The sequence below is a fragment of the Ixodes scapularis genome, unplaced genomic scaffold, assembly GCF_016920785.2.
Source record: "Ixodes scapularis isolate PalLabHiFi unplaced genomic scaffold, ASM1692078v2 PGA_scaffold8__174_contigs__length_109621045, whole genome shotgun sequence".
Classification (NCBI taxonomy): domain Eukaryota; kingdom Metazoa; phylum Arthropoda; class Arachnida; order Ixodida; family Ixodidae; genus Ixodes; species Ixodes scapularis.
Window position 1 is genome coordinate 2,909,313 of NW_024609883.1, and position 21,776 is coordinate 2,931,088.

Genomic DNA, 21,776 nt, shown 5'->3' on the forward strand with positions numbered 1-21,776 from the left:
TTCAGGGAAAACGTTTCAGCTCTGGTTAACTCCGGAGTGCAAAAAGAAAGATTCAAATCAGTTCATACTCATATGCTGCAAAAACAATTGACGGCAGCAAAAGATAAACTATGCATTTTTTATAAAAGTGTTACATATAAAAAGGAAAGGGTCACATTACTTTGTGGAACAAACGAGCTAGTGCTGGGGCACCTCGGGACGTGGGTGAAAGCGTGGTTCAATGTCAGGCAGCTGATTGACGAAGCAGGATGTCGTCACGGATATCCGGGGAAAGACGGCACCTATGAGACGATCGAATCAACTTCAGTGCAGAAAAGGCTCGCTGCGCGCTGACCTGGGTCGCAGGCACTCCCAGGGCTACTTGCGCAAATGGGCAGAGTTCTGGATGGCGTTCCCTTCTCTCCTCCCAAAACTGCAACACGTTAGCGTCCCCTGAAAACCGCATCTCCTTATCAAGCAATGCTGAGAAGAGCTGTGTGCCTTGATGTTTGCATTTCTGAGGAGAAAACGTTTTGGTCCTTGCTGTTTCTGCTACCAGAGATCGAAGCTGTTTTGCTGTTTTCTGCAGCTGTAACTGTTGATTGAATCCCCCCTCCCCTTCTCGGTGCTAGACTTTAATTTCGGACAAATTATTAAATCCGCCGAGTTATTTTAAAAGCAGATTAGATGCGCAACAGTATAGCAACTAGTGCAGGTTCTAAAATCTCCAGCGGCGCTTTTTTATCCGATCAGTTGTACAATGAAATCAAGATGTTTAAACTAAATTGCACACAACCCTACAAAATTGAAGACAAGAAACACCAAAAGAAGCTCGGACTGAACGCCAAAAAAAACAAAAAAACAAGGACAAATAGAGGTATAGACAACACTAGGTGTGTTGTCTCTACCTCTATTTGTTCTTGTTTTTCTTTTTTTTTCTTTTTTGCATTTAGTTTGAGATGAAAAACCAACTAGTTCAACTCACCATTTTGCCACTATTTGGTCACTTTTGCTGACAAACGAATTGGGTATGTTCTAGTGATAACGTTTCTTTGATGAACCATTTCCGATCCTCTAGAAAAGGTTCGGACAAATGTGGGCACTTTTTAAAGAAATATATAAGACCAAAAATCCCAGAGAATTGATAGCTGCCGTGCTCATTTCATTTGAGTTCTCGAGACAAACTTCATAAATTATAAAGATGGCGGTTATGCGAAAACCTGATAATGCAATGTTACAGAGCTCTCCGCTACCTATTTTTTTCGCTTCTTGACTTCCCGCATGAATGAAACGGCGCAAAAATAATTGATCAATTTTGTCCAGGAACGAAAAAATAAACATTTCGGCCTGCTTCAACTCCGGTTTGTGCGAAAATAATGTTTCTTTAATTTTTTAGTTTACTTTTCAGGTTACTGCGTTTTTCGCCATATACTTTTCACGCAACCTGACTTCGTGTATGAACTGAAAACCGTATGAAAAAGATATCCGTTCCGGTTCGCGCGAAAATAACGTTTTTTTCCAGTTTTCGGTTTGGTTCCACCCTGCAAAAAAACTTTGCGAACGTTTCTGAGTCAGGATCTTTTACAATGGTCAGTTGTTCGGGACAGTGCCCTTTAAAGGATCTCACTGAATGGGGTTTAAAGGGGCAGGGAGGGTAGAAGGGCAATGAAATGCTAAGGATTCCCGTGCACCACCATCACTGAGCCCAACAAGGGGTCAGGTAACGCACCGTAGCAAAAAAAGCTTTGCTGGATACATTACTCTAACAGTGCTGCCAGGCAGACAGGGGTCCATCACCACCCATGGTTAGCCCTTGCCACCAAAGAAGATGAAAGTGGAAAGAAGAGGAGGAGAGAAAAGCAGCGACTGACTGAATGATCCTGGCCGAGCCTCAGCAGGACTCCCGTCTACAAGAGGCGGGGCCGAAGTAGTGTAGTGCCCCACCTGGAGGGCCTTGAAGGGTCCAAGCCTAACCCAGGCTGGGCTCAACCACCAGGGTGCCCTTTTTACTCGGACACGGGAAAGCCACGAACAGCCAGGCGATAAGCGCATGCACGTTTCTGATATCCCCGCAGGGGGCACCTAGGTTAGTGGGTGTTTTGAAGCGAAAAATAGGGACTCTAACCAAAACTTTAATAAACATTTGCCTGACGTTTCGCGACCAGTTCGGTCCCTTGTTCACGGGTGAGTGACGAAAAGAAAAGGCACGCGTCGCCTAAATGCATATACTGATGTTGGGGGCTTTGCTCACGTCACGCAGTCCCGAGACGTAGCTGCTGAGCAGGGAGCCCGAAGAACGATTCACATTCCCCTTTGTGTTCTGGATAAACCAGGACTCAACGAAGAGCCGCTTTCGCCAATTCCTCTCCAAGGCTAGCACGGTGCTTCCCTCGAAGTCGACTGTGTGGTCGGCTGCTCCTGCGTGTTCCGCAAGGGGGCTCGCCTCCACATCCTTCTTCCGGACATCATATTTGTGTCGCGTAAGCCTCTCTGCGAAGTTTTCACTTTTGCCAACGTACGAGGCCGGGCAATCTTTGCATGTAGGTGTTTGGTGAGTGGCATCACCACAGACTTGCGGGGCTTGGGGTCTGTGGTGACGCCACTCACCAAACATCTACTAACCTAGGTGCCCCCTGCAGGGATATCAGACATGTGCATGCGCTTATCCGCTGGGCTCTGCCCCCCTCTGGCGAAGAGGAAATAAAATTAGGACGATCTGTGTCACAGTTCATTTTATTGTATGAATGTTTATAAAGCGGAAGTTTGCAATTGATATCCAACTGAACAATCCGAGCAGACGTGCAGCCGAAGGCTGGACAAAATGCCATTGCTTCACACCTGCTCCAGACGTGAAGCAATGGAAAGACATATATACCCAGTAGCCAAGATGTCAGTACACCGGCAACTGGTATCCAAAGGAAAACACGAAAGCTGCGAGTCGAAATCACTCAGAAAACACCGATCCAGCAAAGGTTTGCCAGCAGTCACCTGTCACGACACTTGGTGGAGGGGCAGCTTAGGAGGCGCTATACTCCGTTTCACCTTATGTTGCACCACAGCAAAGGCTAGAAGTGCGAGCTCATAGCGTTGGCAGCTGGCCTTAATCCAAGAGAGCTTGTGCCGCCAACCCTAGAGCAAGGAGCTTGCACTCGTAACCTTTCCTGCAGTACAGCATAAGGTGAAACAGTATACAGTAAACTCTCACTTCAGCAAGCGTCAGTTTAACGATTATTTCAGAATAACAAACTTTTAAAAAAATCCCCGATGGTTTTCTGTCAACTGAAAATGTTTCAGTTAAATGAATTTCGAAATAGCGAATATTTCAGTTCAACGAATTAGATCTGCGGACCCAGGATTATTTTTACAATCCAACAAAGTTTTGTGCTCTGCAGTGCTGGCGTTGCCGATGCCCGTTGCTCCACCGCCTCTGCAGCGGCGGCGTATCAACGCTGGCATTTACAGCTCCGCCGAGGCAAAGCGGCGGTGCGGTAGACAACCACGCAGTGTGTCTGTGTTTTCTTTGTAATGGGTTCCGTTCGGCCATCTTAGTTTTGGGTAACAAAGGCAAGACGGCAGTTTGTGCGCCCACTTTCGTAATGAGTAAGACGAAACGGAAGCGGTGGTCTCTATCAGACAAGCTCAAAATCCTTCAGCATCTGGATAACGGTCAAAGGCAAGTGGACGTTGCGAAGGAATATGGGATTTCACCGTCAACATTATCAACGATAGTGAAGCAGAATTCAAAGCTTGAAAGAGAAACTGCATTCAATCCCAACGGGAAACGACTCAGCATGGGATATTTCGAGCCAGAGGACGATGCCGTCGCGGCATGGCTTCGTCACAGCAACAAGCTGTGCCAGAAGGAGTGCAAAAAAACATACTCTCTGGACAGCTTTCTTACTTCATGGGCTTTAAGAGTGCCGGTGCAAATGAAAATTACAGATTATTTTTTTCAAAATGAGGAGGCAGCAACGTAACTGTTATGCACTTTGGATATACAGTAAACTTTCGTTAGTTTGACCTCGGTTAATTCCGACTTTCGTCTAATTTGATCGTGTTCAAAAGTCCCGACAAGTGCCCATACATTTCTATGGGGAGAAAAGTTCCATAGTTCGAACTCGGGAAGACTCCACATCGGATCATTCGTCCCGAGCGAATGCGCATGGGCTCACATTGCATGGCACCACGGCAGAAAAACCAGCAACCTACGGCGAAACACGGGCCCTTTGCTGCAAAGCCGAACGTGCGCAAATGAGCGCCTGCTCCTCTACGCCGTTGAGATGGACCGTAGCGAATGACACGAGCCAGCGCAACCCATCTCGCGTGGAGGACGCGCGGAGAACATAGCACGTTGTCAAGCGCGGAGACAGCGCACACTCTCAAAGCGCTTTTCTGTAGCATTGTGTGCGGTCCCTCTTGCGTGCCAAAAAGCGCAAATTTTTTTTTTTTTTTTTTTTTGACTGTTTTGTTGTTTGGTGCCAAAATAGGCTTGTAAAACTTACTTTTTTTTGTCTTTTTAAAACGCGGTTTTTTTGGGTTGTGACGTTTAGTTACGCTGCTCCGGAGCATGCTTTTGGGCGCGAGTTTTAAGTGCAGACGGCAGCAGATCATCCGTGAGTACTTTGGACAATAAAAGGAAGTTTAATTTTAACCGCTTTTCTGTGCTTTTAGAGCGCAGCTCTTAGGCGCCCGTTCCCGGCTTGAGCGGCGTCGCCGTCGGCGTAACTGCGCGATGCATTATGAGTAAATTTTTCCTAAGGGACCCGAGGTCCTCCCGAAAGAACTCGAGGTCGTCCCGAAGGAACCCGAGGTCCTTCGGGAGGACCTCGGGAGGATTTCGGGTTTCTTCGGGAAGACCTCGGGTTTCTCTGGGAGGACCTCGGGAGAACCTCAAATTCCTTCAGAAGTTGCGTGCAACGGGTTGCATGCAACTCGTTGCATGCAACTGTCGTACAACAAGTTGTATGCAACCTGTTGCATGCAGTCCAGGTTGCATGCAACATGGTGATGTCATCGGCATCCGCATCGTCGTCATCATCACTGATGACGTCATTGGCATCCGCATCGTCATCGTCATCATCATTGATGACGTCATCATACTGATGACGTCATCGGATCGTCATTGTCAAGGTCACGTGGACCCCCCCCTTTAGTACCCATCCCTCCTCCTCGAGAGCTGCGCTCTAATTCGGCATTACAGGGAGTTGTAAACGGCTTTCATTTTTTTTAATTCCATCATTCGGATAATTCGACCCAATTTCAAGGTCCCATCGAGGTCGAATTAACGAAAGTTTACTGTATCGATGTACATGACCCCATAAATTGTATTTCACACTTTTGACTGGATCTACGCTGTGCCCTATGCTCTTCCATACTTTAGCGAATATATTCAGTTTAGTGAACTTTCAGTTAAATGAACTATTTCCTTGGGTCCATTGAAGTTCGTTCAAGTGAGAGCTTACTCTATAGCATCGGAATGAAACAGAGAAAGACTCGCGGAGAGGAGGAAAGAGCAAGAGATTCTCGAGCGAAATCGGGCTTGGCGCTACTTTCAGTATAAAGGGGCTTGAATCGAGACACAGCCCACCCCTCCCCTTTTACGAATTTCAGGCGGCAAGGGGATGGATGATGTCTCGTAATATTACGGCAGTTTCGGTTTCAGAAGGCGATGCACACGAGCGTTTGGTGCAGGCTTGCCACACATTATCACTATTTCAGTCAAACGAAAAAGGATGTAGCAGGGTTAGCCTCTTGGCACAGTTTGGCGCAACTGGCGCAGCAATCACACCACTGTATGTACCACCGAGTGAAAAATTTATATTATAAACTAGTCACGAGCAGCGAGTCAAACCTGATGGTGACTGCAGATTGTACAGCACGGGCAGACATCCAGCTCCCGGGCATTTATTCCTACCACCTGCCCAGGCGGAAGTTGTACTCGTACAGCTTGGCGTCCTCCAGGCAGAAATGTTCGTACACCTGGCAGATGCGTCCCACTTCTTCCACCGTCAACTGCACCACCCTGGTCTGCGGATCAATCTCGACCAGCTTGACCAGGTCCTTTGCGAGGTCCAGATGGCCGCTGGGGAACAGGTTCCTGCAAGCGGACAAGGACCCTCATGTTGACTGCGCTCTCTACACTCTGCGGAACGTTGGCACATGTGCGCAACAACTTCCATCCCATCTGCAGCACGTAAAGGCAATGACAAAGCCGAACGCTGCCCGCTGGCCACGAAATCAACCTATGGTGTTGCTACTTCTGCTCTATCATCATCATTGCAGTGAGAAAGAAACATGGCCACCTCAGAAGCTCCCCACGCCCGCGTGCAAGGAGCCATACACTTTGGCGTTTATTCTGCAGCATGGAAGAAAGCAATCTTAATGGGAAATGATGCTGCACTGTTCGATGCCTCACTGCAACACTCATTCGGCTCAAGATTGAATCGATACCAGGCTGCAACCAAATGTCCGCTTGTATGGACGCCTTGTTGTCATCTGCTATCAACACACATTGAAAAGCATGAATTCAGATGATGAAAGCCTGATTCTACATAAGCTGCACTTCCCCTTTTTTCTTGTACGAATTGCTCTATGGTTAACCCATTAAGGACTATTTTTTATTCTGTTTTCATAACACATATTGCAATACTGTCACGTGACCAAAAATAACAAATAAACAGGAAGAAATAAACGTTTAATGTGGCGAACTTGTGCCAAAAATAAAAGAGTACAAAAGATAATAATAGAGCATCGCGGGCGTCGAAGTCGGCGTGGCAGCAGAGTCGAACGCTGAAGCGAAACTGACTCGACAAGGTAGCGGGCAGCCTCTTATCTAGAGTGTGTCACTATCTCGAAGATTCGGCGAAAGCGGCTCGAGCGTCGCGTGATCGGGGCGAGAATGAACACGCACTTTCTAGAAAACAAAAGCAGGAATAAATGATAGAAGTTACGTGCGGTACATGAATAGACGAGAACTTTCTGGGGGTCCGTGACCGAGCGTTGCTTTCTCAGCCCTGCGCGCGGCATTATCCCCCCCTTTAAAAGTGCATCGTCCCGATGCAGCACAAAAACCGAAAACAAAAAAACAAAAGGACAGCAGAATTGCTAGCCGGAGTTCACAGTCCACAGTTCGCTCGTCGACGAGAGTGGAGAGTCCTATCGTTCGTAATACGGCTTCAGCCGGACGACATGCACCACCTCGGGTCGCGGCTGACGTCTTGCAGATGGGCGCGTTCCGTCGGGTAGAACTTCGTAGTTCAGATCGCCGAGGCGTCGGATGATCTTGTAGGGCCCAAAGTAGCGCTTCAGCAATTTCTCACTGAGGCCGCGGCGACGGATGGGCGTCCATACCCACACCCTATCTCCGGGCTGGAAGTGGACGTCCCTGCGACGAAGGTTGTAGCGGCCGGCGTCGACGCGTTGCTGGTCTTGAATCAGGAGTCGGGCGAGCTGGCGAACTTCTTCGGCGCGTTGAGCAACCGCCTGGGCGTCGTCGCTCTCGTTGTCAGATGGCTCATGGGGCAGCATGGCGTCCAGCATGGTCGTTACCTTCCGACCATGTACCAGCTGGAAAGGGGTGAATCCAGTGGTCTCTTGAACCGCCGTATTGTAGGCGAACGTGACGTAGGGCAGCACCTCGTCCCACGTCTTGTGCTCTACGTCGACGTACATAGAGATCATATCGGCGATTGTCTTGTTGAGTCGCTCCGTCAGCCCGTTGGTCTGCGGGTGGTACGCAGTTGTACGACGATGGCTGGTATGACTGAGTCGGAGGATTTCTTGGGTCAGTTGTGCCATGAACGATGATCCGCGATCTGTAATCAGAACTTCTGGAGCGCCGTGCCGGAGGACGATGGACTCAATGAAAAACTTGGCAACTTCCACAGCAGTCCCCGAAGGAAGAGCTTTCGTTTCGGCGTACCGTGTGAGATATTCTGTGGCGACGATGATCCAGCGGTTCCCCGACGTCGAAGGCGGAAAAGGACCAAGTAGATCCATTCCGATCTGCTGGAAGGGTGCAGTTGGAAGAGAAATAGGCTGCAGGAGTCCGGCCGGCCTCGTCGGAGGTTTCTCGCGTCGCTGGCACTCGTGGCATGATCGTGTGTACAGGTGGACGGTCTTGGGGAGCTTGGGCCAGTAATACTTTTCACGAATACGGGCCAGTGTCCGGCTGTATCCAAGGTGTCCGGATGTCGGGTCGTCGTGACATGCTTGAAAGATCTCCCCTCGAAGGTCGGTCGGGATTACCAGCAGCCACGGCGAGTTGTTGTCCCCGAAGTTCTCTTTGTAGAGTACACCTTGTCGAATGGCGAAGGTCGACACGGCTCGTGAGAAAACACGGGGTACGGTACCGCCGCGCCCTTCTAGGTGCTCGATTAAGGCTCGCAGCTCCGGATCGTCTCGTTGACGTCGTGCCATGTCATCGGTGTTCACTGCCCCTAGAAAGCACTCGTCATCATCGTCGTCGCTGCTGCCGGAAGGTGTTTCGACAGGGGCCCTGGACAGGCAGTCAGCGTCGCTGTGCTTGCGTCCTGACTTGTAAACCACAGTCATGTTGAACTCTTGTAGCCGGAGGCTCCATCGAGCGAGGCGTCCTGACGGGTCCTTGAGGTTCGCAAGCCAGCAGAGCGAGTGGTGGTCCGTGACTACGCGGAACGGGCTTCCGTACAAGTACGGACGAAACTTCGTGACTGCCCAGACGACCGCAAGGCATTCTTTCTCAGTCGTGGAGTAATTTCTCTCCGCCTTGGACAATGTCCGACTTGCGTAGGCGATGACTCGCTCCGTGCCTTCTTGTACTTGAACTAGTACCGCGCCAAGTCCTGCGTTACTTGCGTCAGTGTGAATCTCGGTGTCCGCATCCTGATCGAAATGTCCAAGAACCGGAGGCGTCTGGAGTCGTCTCTTCAGCTCGTCGAATGCCTGCTGCTGTTCCTCGGCCCATTCGAACCTCTCGGCGTCCTTCGTGAGGTTTGTGAGCGGTGCGGAAATCCGTGCGAAATCCCGAACGAAGCGACGATAGTAGGCGCAAAGTCCAAGGAATCTTCGCACGGCCTTTTTGTCTGTCGGCGCTGGAAATGACGCGACGGCGCGAGTCTTCTCAGGGTCTGGGCGCACTCCTTCGTTGCCAACCACGTGACCTAGAAACTTCAGTTCGTCATAGGCGAACCGACACTTTGACGGTTTGAGGGTGAGTCCAGCAGTCCGTATGGCTTGAAGAACAGCTCGGAGTCGTCGCAAGTGCTCGTCGAAGTCGCTGGAAAACACAACGACGTCATCGAGGTAGACCAGACAGCTCTGCCACTTCAGTCCTGCCAGTACGGTGTCCATAACACGCTGGAAAGTTGCTGGAGCCGTGCACAGTCCAAAGGGCATCACCTTGAATTCGTACAGCCCATCTGGCGTGACGAAAGCTGTCTTCTCTCGGTCCCGTTCGTCGACTTCGATCTGCCAGTAGCCGCTCTTCAGGTCCATCGATGAGAAGTATCGAGAGTGGCGCAGCCGGTCTAACGTGTCGTCGATTCGGGGGAGTGGGTAGACGTCTTTCTTCGTCACCGCGTTCAGCTGCCGGTAGTCCATGCAGAACCGAAGCGTTCCGTCCTTCTTCTTAACCAGTACGACTGGAGAGGCCCACGGACTGCTTGATGGCTGGATTATGTCGTCGTTCAGCATCTCTTGAACTTGCTCCTGGATCACCTCCCTTTCTTTAACGGAGACTCTGTACGGTGATCTATGCACAGGGCGCGCGTCGTCCTCGGTAATGATGCGGTGCTTCGCAACGGCTGTTTGGCGTACCTTCGACGACGTCGCAAAGCAGTCACGGTATTCGGCGAGGAGGTTAATCAGCTGCCGTCATTTCGGGTCCGGAAGCTTAGGGTCGATGTCGAGTTGCGCTGGCGACGTACCGTCTTGCTGAGGTGGCGAGGATTCATCAGTAATGGCGGCAATTTCGGCGGAGTTTCGGAGATCCTCGACGTGGCCAACGGCTGCACCTTTTGTGAGGTGTTGCGTTTCATTCCGGAAGTTCGTCACGAGGACCACAGTGCGGCCATCCTGAAGTTCGGCTACTCCTCGTGCGACGCCTATTCCTCTTCCCAGGAGCAACTGGAGGTTGCCTTCCAGAAGAACTTCGCTATGGGTAGCTTAATCGGTCACGACGGGTACGGCAACACTTGATCGCGGCGGCAGATTCACGTGGTCGGCAGCGACTCGGACGGCGGCTGACGCAGTTTGGAGTTTCTCTGAAGGCGGAACAGGTGTCCGCAGCGTCAATCTGTTTTCTCCAAGGTCGATGACGGCGCCGTATTCACACAAAAAGTCCATGCCGAGAATGACGTCTCTGGAACAGTCTTGTAGAATGACGAATTTCACAGGACACGTCTCGCCGTGAATTCCGACGTGAGCGGTGCACCTTCCAACAGGCGTGATGAGGTGTCCTCCGGCGGTTCGTATCTGCGGTCCATCCCACGGCGTCGTGACTTTTCGAAGGTGGCGGGAGAGCCTCCCACTCAAGACTGAGTAGTCTGCTCCGGTGTCCACCAGTGCCGATGCGTCGTGGCCGTCGATGATGACGTTTAGGTTGTTGGACACCGTTTCAGGAGCGTCGTTTCGGTCTCCGGTAGTGTTCGAGTGGGGGCCCTCCGACGTTCGTGGAGGATCTTGGCGTCGGTCGTCTTCGGCAACTCCACCTCCAGGGGTTGCCGCGCCTAGTTTCCCCGGCGTGGAGCGAGGGGCGACAGGCTTTCACGTCGGGGTCGGTGCATCGGCGAAGCTGGACGTCGTGGTAAAGGCGATCGGAACTCTCGGCGGGACGCAGGCTCGGGGGACTGGGGTCGTCGCAGATACTCGTCGATCTCCCGAGGGCGTTTACCATACCTGGGGCGCGGGTCGCTTGGGTGGAATCCGCGCAGCCCGAGTCGTCGGTATGGACATCGGTGGTACACATGGTCAGCTTCCCCGCAGTGGTAACACAGCGGGCGTCAGTCGGCCGTCCTCCAGACGTCTGTCTTCCTCGGCGCAGGTCGGTCTGGGTGAACGTGCGCCTGATCTTCCTGTCGTCGGGGATACTGCGGCGTTGGGGCGTCTCTTCGGGGTGGCGCCGCGGCTTGGCGGGGAGCTTGCGGCGGTCGTCGGGCTATGGCAGCGTAGCTCAACGTCGGTTCCTCCGGTGCCACCGTGGTGACGGGAACCTCTGGTTGGAGCGCCCGTTGTACTTCCTCGTGCACAGCCTCGGCAATGGAGAGTGTCGCTGGTCGACTTGCGGCTGGCAGCAACTGGCGGAGTTCCTCCCGGACGACCTCCCGGATAATTTCGCGGATGTCCGTACCAGGAGCGGTCTCACCGCCAAGCAGCGCGGTTGCAGCGACACTTGGATGTCGCTGGTAGTGGGAAGCGCGCGCGTGGAGGGCGCGCTCGATGTTTGTCGCCTCGGTGACGAAGGCTTCGACGGTGCCCGGCGGGTTGCGCACGAGGCCTCCAAAGATGTCGTCTCTCACCCCGCGCATGAGGACCCGCAGCTTCTTGTCGTCTGTAGCTCGTGGGTCGGCACGGGCGCTCAGGCGGAGGACATCTTCTACGAAGCTTGTGACGCTTTCGTCGGGGCCCTGCGTTCGAATTCGGAGGAGATCTTCTGCCTTCTCCCGTCGGTGTAGGGTGGCGAACGTCCGCTGCAACTCGGCCACACAGATGTCCCACGACGTAAGCGAAGCCTCGTGATTCTCGAACCAATACCTCGCAGTACCCTCCAGCGAAAAGTAGAGGTTCTGGAGGCACTGCTCCGCAGTCCATCCGTTGTGCCGCGCCACACGCTCGTAGTGCTTGATCCAGTCTTCGACATCCTCATGGATCTCGCCGTGGAAGGGAGTCGGCGTACGAGGGGCGGCGAGCAGGTAGACGACGGCAGGAGCGGCGGGGGTCGGCGACTGGTTGGCCATCGTCGGCTTCGTTGGCTGCTTGGTCCTGGGCGGCAGAAGTCCGAATTCCGGGTGTAGGCCTTGGGTGCGACGACTGAACCGGATCTCGGTAGTGCCTTCGTTGGTTCTTCGTGGGCTTGGCGTCGGACTTGCACTGCGGTCCCTCGGAGGGGTACGCGGCAGGGGCATGCATTACCCCGCACCTCCACCAAAATGTCACGTGACCAAAAATAACAAATAAACAGGAAGAAATAAACGTTTAATGTGGCGAACTTGTGCCAAAAATAAAAGAGTACAAAAGATAATAATAGAGCGTCGCGGGCGTCGAAGTCGGCATGGCAGCAGAGTCGAACGCTGAAGCGAAACTGACTCGACAAGGTAGCGGGCGGCCTCTTATCTAGAGTGTGTCACTATCTCGAAGATTCGGCGAAAGCGGCTCGAGCGTCGCGTGATCGGGGCGAGAATGAACACGCACTTTCTAGAAAACAAAAGCAGGAATAAATGATAGAAGTTACGTGTGGTACATGAATAGACGAGAACTTTCTGGGGGTCCGTGACCGAGCGTTGCTTTCTCAGCCCTGCGCGCGGCAATACTTTATTTAAAATTGGCAATTTGCGTGACAAACAACAGATTCATTTGGCCTCCAGGTGCTGTTTGTTGCTCACTATTAATTTCTGATCTGTCTATTGAGGACTGTTTCACTGTGCGGTACTGTTCGTACTGTGTGGTACTGTGGTATTTCATAACTGACTGATAATTGCACAGCTGACATTGTCATCCTCACAGAAATGTACGGCTAAGTGCTAATGTGCATGACAGTGCAATATTTCCTCCTCACATAAACTATACTATTTATTGTCGTGATCAACACTCGCAAAGCGAAGGCGGCATTCTGGTTGCAATAAAAAATAACCTATCACCCTACTGCAGTGGTTCTCAAATAGGGGTGCGCGGACATTTTCGGGTCCACGAAGGCATTCTAGGGGTCCGGAAAGCCCTGCCTCATCAGTCAAGTCCGGCAATAAAAGTTGAATTTTTGAGGTCGAGAAGAAATGTTTCAGTTTTCGGGCGAGTTTTCTCGTGTGTATTTCAATAACAGAGGTCTCGTTCACACTAGCCCTTAGTTATATCAATTCATTAAATCATTATTATATTTAACCTACGTAGAATACCGCGCATCCGCCCCATTCCACATTAAGCGCCCATTACCGAATTGGTAAAATCTGAAAAAATACGCACACTACATTTATATGTAAAATGGATGACCGGACAAGCGCCCATCCCCCATTTTTTTTTTTTCCATTATTTCTGGAGTTTGAGTGGGCGCTTGCCCGGTGTTTTACGGTATACCTTTCCCCTCTCCTTACCACGAACGGGGTCCTCCATGATCTCTGCCGATCCACAGGGGGGACCCCCTGTGGATCGGCGAAACATATACGGTTGAGAACCACTGCCCTACTGCAACAGTTGAAACAGTTCAATCGAATTAATATGGGTTTGCATCAGATCCCCTACTTCCCAACTAATCCCTGGAGTTGGCTACAAGACAGCAGCGAGGTTTTTGCTGGTCATCTACAAGATGCCCATGACAAACTCGGAAGCACACATCATAAAGCATCCTTCTTACTGTTTGGAGACTTCAACTGGACCTCACTCACTTTTGCAGGAAAAACTGTCGCAAATGAATCTAAAAGGTTCCTTGATTTAATGCTTGACTTCACCCTCGCTCAAGTCATTAACACACCAACTAGGCTCGGCAACACACTCAATCTCCTGTTTTCACCCACCCCTGAGCATATTCAAAATGTCACTGATTTGTCGGGATTATGTGATAACCAAATCTTAAACATGACACTGTCACTTCCCATCAACAGAAAAATTCCCACGCCAGTGATGTGATTGGTTTAAGCCATTTTGGAGCACCTTTCGAAGCAGCCAAAACAGTGTTTCGGGGCAGCAAAAGTGGCTTTTAAAGCAGATATTTTCAGAGAAATAAAAATATTTATTTTAAGTGCTGCACAAACCAAACGCAGGGCACTTTGTGTTGTATTGTGTTCTGACGTGACGTGTTCTGACAGAACTCACTGCTTGTGTTTTTACTGCTGAGACATCCCACAAGTGTACAGTGCTGCAGCCGTTGCCGAGCACTTCTGAAAAACCACTTGCCACCATTTTACTGGCTCCCGACGTGCCAGATTTTCGTCAAAAGTAAGCAAACGTAAAACAATGAATTGCAAGCATCCCAGCTGGTGCCTCTGTAGTGCAATCATATTCGCATGCACGTGAGAGCAACTTTGGCAAGTTTACAGTTGAGCGTGCTTCGTCGCACGAGCGGAGACAACGGCTTTTCGATCAAAACCGAAACCATGCCACTCTGCACCGTCGTCAACTGACTCCCAAAACTGTATGCGAAATGTAGCTGTCGAGCATATGACAAAAAACAGTCCAGCGGCGCGTGCTTGCCAGGCCGGCAACTAAGGTACAAGCTAAACGCACACAAAAAAAGAACCTGAGGGCATCGATGTAAGACATTGCGAGCCAGGGTCGAAAAGTTCTTGGAGTGCTTTGTGCAATGACTGAACTCGAGACAAAAAAGCGCACTGTGCGGGCTCAGCGTGCAAACAGTGCCTTCTTTGCTTTAGCTCACTTTTCTTCACCAAGTTTCTTTCGAGGCATATTTTTCACGTACAGGGGTCGATCTCGAAAGGAAGTCCACCGAGAGAAACCTAGGTAGTCAATACTTTGACATAACAGTCTTTGAGTTAAAGAGGGATTTTTGTAGCAACGTACGATTTAAACAAGAACAGTAATGTTGATGAACATGTGGCGGCACTTAGTTGCATTTTAGGAAGCGCCACATCTGCAGCGACGTGGGGACATCAATGCTCGACATCGCGCCACCACAATGGCTGGGAGGCAGAGACCAAAAATAGTTTTCCCATGACCGTTGCTTTCATGAGTGAGTGCTTCAGCTCACAAAGTAACTCCTGCCGCGGAAAAACATGGTTTCATTTCACAGCATGATGGCGTGGCTGGTACTCGGCACACTAGCGTCGGAGCGTTCACACACACCCGCATCTATTGTTGAAAATATCTAAAAAAAGACACAATACGAGACCCATGAGACGATGACAGCACGAAACGGCGGGGAAACCATGCAAGACCGGATGGATAATTGGTGCAGGGCACTTTGTGTTGGGCGGCCGCTTGTGCCACATAACACACGCATGCTCAATTACAGTACTCAGTTTAGTTTCGGTTTTGAAAGGAGACCAAAATCGGTGTTTTGGCACAGGCTTGGCGCAGATTACCCATAATTTGGCAAAATGTAGCAGGATGTAGCAAGTTTAGCCACTTGGCACAATTTGGCACAATGGGCTCTGCAATCACATCACTGCCACGCAAAATTTATCAAAGATTACAAAAAAGGAGACTTTGCATCTATTAATACTGAACCTCACGCCTATTACAAAGACTTCAGAGAACACTTTACTTCCAGAACTGTTGAAGAAAAGTGGAACCTATTTCGACATAAGCTGACTGATCTCACTGATGCCTCTATTCCAACCATCTGCCTTAAATCCAGGAGAAATCATCGCCGGTTAAATAAGACCTTCCAAAGCTATAAGTAAGAAAAAGAAACACCTCTATAGCAAAGCAAAATGTACTGGCCTCATCCAAGATTGGGAAGCAAACAGTGAATTCTCAAAAGAATATTCCAAAAACATTAAACATGCTAGAAGAAAATTTTTATCTGATGACACACCATCAATTTTTCGCAAAAATCCAACTCAATTTTGGCAGCTTCTATCACCAAAATTTTATTTGCGATCAGTGCAATTAACCGACAGCAAAATGACCTAACACAAATTGGCGCTCAGTGCGATAAATGGCTTATACCTCTTAACCACGAGAAAAGCGAACTGATATCATTCACGCGGAAAAATTCTACTATAATTTATCCATACTCTGTAAGCGGCATTATAATCGGCACTGCTTCATCAAATAGGTACCGCTGTGTTCATTTGGTTCCTTCACTTTCACGAATTCAGCATATCGACATTGTTACAGCCTGTTACAGCCCCCCCGGATACTTAAAACGCCACCGGAAAACAGCAGCCTCTCACCTGAGAAAACTGGCCTACATAACATTGGTCCGCCAAAAACTAGACTCTGCATCGTCCTCTGACATCCTTCACAAACCTACCTCACCAGTAACCCTGAAGTAATCCACAACCGGGCAGCTCAATTTATTACATAAACATATTCTTACAACGTGAGTGTAATACATCTCAAAACAAACCCTAGAGCTATGGTGGCTAGAGAGTTGGTGTGTCGAGCGGCGGCCGGCGCGCAGCACCAAAAGGGAAATCTGTCGCCAGGAGGCGCCTCGGAAGGCCTGTATGCTATCCGACCGCGGTGTTCTGGCTGCGCTGGGGCCGAAATGCGCTGCGTGCGGATCTTTTCCCGGCCACTTGTCGGCTATGTTTTTTTTACAAAGTTAATTGGCTTAGCATAAAGAAAGTCTGATAAACCTAGATTTGATAGTCGACCCGATTTTCGAAGCGTCGACGAAGGTAAATGCGCACTTGGAGTCCTTCTCTTTTCACCGCAACGCTCTCGGGGTAATATGAAAAAATGGGGCAATCTTTTTTCTTAAATTTCTCTCGTGTACTATGTTTTCGAAGTATGTGAAACGTCCACCAAGGTATCAGCAGCTGTGACGAAATTTCACGTTTCAAGCCGCTGTGTCACGTCTATCAAATGAATCAACGCTGAACGGCGCAGGCACTTTAACATTAAATAATGTCTGAGTACATGGATACTTCTGGTGCAATTTCCCTGTGATTCAAGAGCAGACATGGCTGGCGTGAAACAATGCGAAAATTTGTCATGACACAAAGCAAACAATGCATTTTTGGCACTTTACATTTTTGTTCAACGTGGAAAACTAGCAATGAAATACAAAATCGATTTTAAAAGAGGGTGAGCGAAGTAACATATTATACATCATAGGGTGCATACTTTCCGGTGTTTATTTATAACAAAAATCTGCGGATGTTTATCAGCGTTTGTTTATTTCACCAATACCAGAGCTTTTCGGTGAATTCTCTCATGCAGACGCTAAAAACAGGGATCATCGAGGGGGTGGGGGAGGGGGGGGATTGCGAATGTAAACTACCACAGAAGACGAAAAACAGCCCAAATTTTATTTACATCTTTTACACAACCTCTTTCACACTTGATTATTGTAGTATATGCATACATTCCTAGGCTCGTGTCTGTCACTGACGCTCGCTCCTTCCTGTTGGTGACGCGAAAGGCCAGCTTCATAAAGTCGTGTTGAAAAGTGCATGCCACCAGCTTAAAGGGATGCTGGACTGAAATTCGGATTTCAGAAAATAAGAAAATACTTCAAGCACAAAGTAAATGAGACGTGATGTACTTTAAGTAGATTTGTATTAAATACACTGGGAACAATGTACTTGAAGTAAAGTACTACAAGTACAATGTACCTTTAAGGTAAAGTACAAGTATTTTAACACAATCTTTCATGATGCCCTTTCATTCCCCTGTACGGTGATTTTTTTTAATTGGTATGTATTGCCCACGGGTAATCAAGGGTGCATGACGTCAAAAACAGCGGCGAATATTTGATTAAGTCAAGTGGCCACAGAGTAGTTATTTTCAGGAATGGAGCCAAATTCAGAAGACCCTCTTCTGAATTTGGAGCCCCTTGCACTGCATTGTGCACCCAAGGGGGTTAAATGTAATAGGATGGAGCATGACATCAGCCCCATAGCTCTCATAGAAAAATGTCCTCTCCTTAATAAAAAGAAAAAAAATGAGTGTGCATGCGAGCTGATGATAATTAATCAGAATGTGACACCTGAAATTGGGGTGCGAAAAATTAAGGAAAAAAAGCACGTCTCTTTTGTTCCTTCTTCTTCGTCAATAAAGCGAGCCGACGAAACATTCTGCTGTTACTCGGTTTTGTTTACTAACATAAGGAGCTTGCTTCCTAAACGTGACATTCTGTATTCTCTTATCGATTCATTGCAAGCCGATTTCGTTCTTCTAACCGAAACGTGGCTGACCCCCGAGGTTCCTGACTTTGAAATATTTCCTTCCAATATGAATTATGCAATATACGGATGCGATAGGATTAACAGAAGGGGCGGGGGAGTAGTGATAGCGATAAACAACCGCTTGTCATCGTCGTTAGTGGTTACAGCGACTGGCTTGGAGATGGTTTGGATTCATATTTCATCACCTTCAACACAGATACTGCTTGGCCTTTGCTACAGACCACCTGACATGAGTAGAGATTTTGTTTCTTTATTACACGAGTGTCTTAGCAACTTATGCTCAAAATTTCCCAAGGCAACTCCTATACTTCTCGGAGATTTTAACTATCCCGCCATTAATTGGGACACCTTATCTACCAGCAATAATGAATCAAAACAATTTATGGATATGTGTTTAGATTTCAACCTCTAACAGCTTATTAATCAACCAACAAGAATCGCTGCTCAGAGCAGCAACATACTGGGCCTTTGTCTTTCTACAGATCGTAGTATTATTAATAAACTTTCATTACTTCCTGGGCTCAGTGATCACCTCATAGCACATTTTAATTTTTCCTTCCCTATTAAACACAAATGCCCTCACCAGAAACAGATTAGAGATTATAATGAAGCTGACTACGCTTCAATTAACGCAGAATTAGAAATCTTTTATGATCAATTTCGTGAATCATTTCACTTGCGCACAGTTGAACAAAATTGGATCCAATTTAAAAATAAGTTATCCTTTTTAGCCCGGAAATACGTACCCCTGGTTAATATTAAAACCGATGGACAAAATCCATGGTTTACTAAAGCAATTAGAAAAATAGGCAACAAAAAGAAGAGGTTATTTAAAAGAGTTAAGCTATCACCCGCCGATAAGGAAGCACAGAATAAATATGAAGAATGTGAAAAATTATACAGGCAAGAAATTACAAAAGCTAAATCGAAATTTTATGAAAAAGACCTATTAAAAGTATTGTCTGATAATCCTAAACAGTTCTGGAATATGATTAGGGATGTCGCGAACCACCCTAGGTTCGATTTCGAAAGGTTTCGATATTTGCGAAGCGAACTGAGGTTCGATTTCGAAAAATTTCGATATTTTCGTACCGACCGAGGTTCGATTTCGAAAAATTCGCAACTTTTGTCCACAGCGGAGTTTCGAATTCAAAAATTTCGAAGCTCTCACGGTTTCTAAAATTTCGAATTCGAATATTTCGAATATCTTTTTAGTTCAGGTTCGATAAATTCGAAGATTTCGAAATTCTTTGTAAAAAAAAAATTCGAAAACTTCGAACGCTTCGAATTTTTATACACATGAAGTTCGAACAATTCAAAATTTTCGAATTTCTTTTTGCATAAAGTTCGAAAAGTTCGAAGGTTTCGATTATCTTTTAGCGCTAAATTCAAAAAAAAAAAAAAAAAAAAACTTCGAAGATTTTGAATTTCTTTCTAATCCAAGTTTTCAAAGTTCGAAGTCCGATTTTCAAGTTTTTCCACAGTTTCAGTTTCAAATAACGTTTTCACGACTCACTGGTTTTCACAAAATCAAGTTTAGAAAAGTTAGGGTGTGATATCCAGATTCTGCAAAGTTGGTCAGGCAATTAAATGAGACGACGAGTGTCCCGGACGTGCTAGAATATTTGCCAGTGCAGAATTGTGACCGCCAGCCCCGGGGGGGGGGGGGGGGGTTCTTTAACCTGCATCACGCAGTAGTGATTGCACGAACACACTGCTTTACGAGACTCTTCCACTTCGAAACGGCCAGGGGCAAGCAGGAGGTTGAGGCTCAGAAAAACCTTGAAGCGACCTGGCAAACTAGCTCGCCACCCCTTGCACGCTAGTAGTAATCCGATCCGGTGAAGTTTATAATTGTCCTGGAGGTTTATTTTCTGGGATGGAGGAATCGCCTCGCAAAAAGCACAAAAGCCGACACAACTCGAGGTCGAGGAGCGTTCTACCATACAAGTGGCGTCGGAACAGGAAAAACGGGGGGAAAGAGGGTAGCGGGGGGGGGGGGCTTCAGCCTCCTTCTCCCCCTTGCAGGTATTTCGGACTGTTAAAGAAAATAATACGGGGAAAGAGGGCGTGGTCGAGCTTATTTTAATCTGAAATTATTTATGCATATGTATAGCTAATGTCGCTCTTCACTGCATAAAAGGTTGCGTAGATGGTCATTGTTAGAAACTCGTTGTCAGAAGGCACTGCTCGTCACATGCTTTGTGGTTCGGAAGTTCAAAGCTGTCTTTTCGACCTAAACACCCGTGCCGATAGTAACAAAAGAAAAAAAAAAAGAATAAATGCGGGAATAAAAAGCAGGAGAAAAAAAAACTATCAAGAATTCGTCGGAAGTGTTCTATTCTTGCATATTCAGAGGTTCAGAACTTCGAAACAAGTTTCTTTTACCAAAATGTGTACAGGCTAAAAGAAACACGTCTCAGGAACGTGAAGCGAAAAAAAAAAAGTTTTCTTTTAATGACGTGCTGAACTTGAACACTACTAGAAATCTTCTCCCATGAGTTAATTTATTCCTTGACGTGAAAAAACAATAAATACATTATTTTGTATTCTGCAGATTGCAATGATATGTACTGTCTGTGGTGTTAATTTAAATGCGATACCTCAAACAACTTAGACGAAAATAAATATCAAGTTTAGGTCATAATTGCATGCAGATACATGTTTGGACATTTCTTCGAAACTCACGTTGAATAACAATAATCACATCTTAAGACGGCACTTACCTAGGCTATACATAGATCATTCTTAAAAAAAGTATAACATATCTACCATAAATAGCTCCGGCTGCAGCGTGCTTCATATCTGGCACAAACGATAATCGTCAAAAACCCGTCGTCCTTCCTCGCCCCTTCGGGGATTTATTTCTTTAAACCTAAGCATGCCAGAACATTGAAATAAACGACATTGTCTTTTGTAAGGAACGCAGCACCGCGTGTAAAAGTTAGAGAAAAAAAATTACGGATGTACCCCACTACTTGAAATCAAATGAAACCGTCCGCCGGTCTTTCGAAGTTCGACGAACGTCGAACTTTTACCCTAAAAGTTCGAAGTTCGTCGAACTTCTGACTTTTCAGAATTCGAAAGTTCGAAACTTTTCGAATTCTCTTGATAAATAAGTTCGAAAGTTCGAAATTCATCGAATTTTTTGGTCAGTCAAGTTCGAAAGTTCGACAAGCATCGAACCTTGCAGCGCAATAAGTTCGAAAGTTCGAAAAATATTGAATTTTTTAGCGTAATAAGTTCGACGGTTCGAAAAGCGTCGAACTTCTTAGCTTAACAAGTTCGAAAATTCGACCTCCGTCGAATTTTACGATATAGACAATTCGAAAAATCGAAATCTTTCGAACCTTTCGAACCGCTTGATTCGATCATCGAAACTTCGATTCAAAAAAAGTTCGCGGCATCCCTAAATATGATCAATCCTAAACCTCTCACCTTTCTCGCATTCACTGACAGCGAAGGACTGGCTTTAACTGACAAGCAGTGTGCTGATTGCCTAAATAAATATTTTTGTTCTGTATTTACCAACGAAAACCTTAACACTGTTCCGAAGCTTCATATTCCTAATCATCCACAAATGGAAGCGATTACTATTAACCCGTTCGGTGTCCTAAAAACTATCGAAAATCAGAAACTTACCTCAAGTACAGGGGATGACCTCATCAATTCCAAGATACTATTTAACACCAAACACATATCATCTCTCTTCCTGTCTGACATTTTCCGTGAGTCCCTTGCTTCTGGTTACATTCCCCTTGACTGGAAAATCTCCCGTGTCATCCCTATTCACAA

At 47.6% G+C, this 21,776-nt stretch overlaps 1 protein-coding gene across 1 annotated transcript in view; it reads right to left on the minus strand.

Moving 5' to 3' along the window:
* Nucleotides 1-2,694: 2,694 nt before the first annotated feature.
* The window catches only part of LOC8029053 (mitochondrial dimethyladenosine transferase 1), a 44,963-nt gene continuing 25,881 nt past the window's right edge, over nt 2,695-21,776 (minus strand). The window contains exon 5 of the mRNA XM_002402871.5: nt 2,695-6,076. Within this exon, the coding sequence (XP_002402915.3) occupies nt 5,890-6,076 (187 nt within the window). The 3' untranslated portion in view covers nt 2,695-5,889. The remainder of the gene's footprint in view (nt 6,077-21,776) is intronic.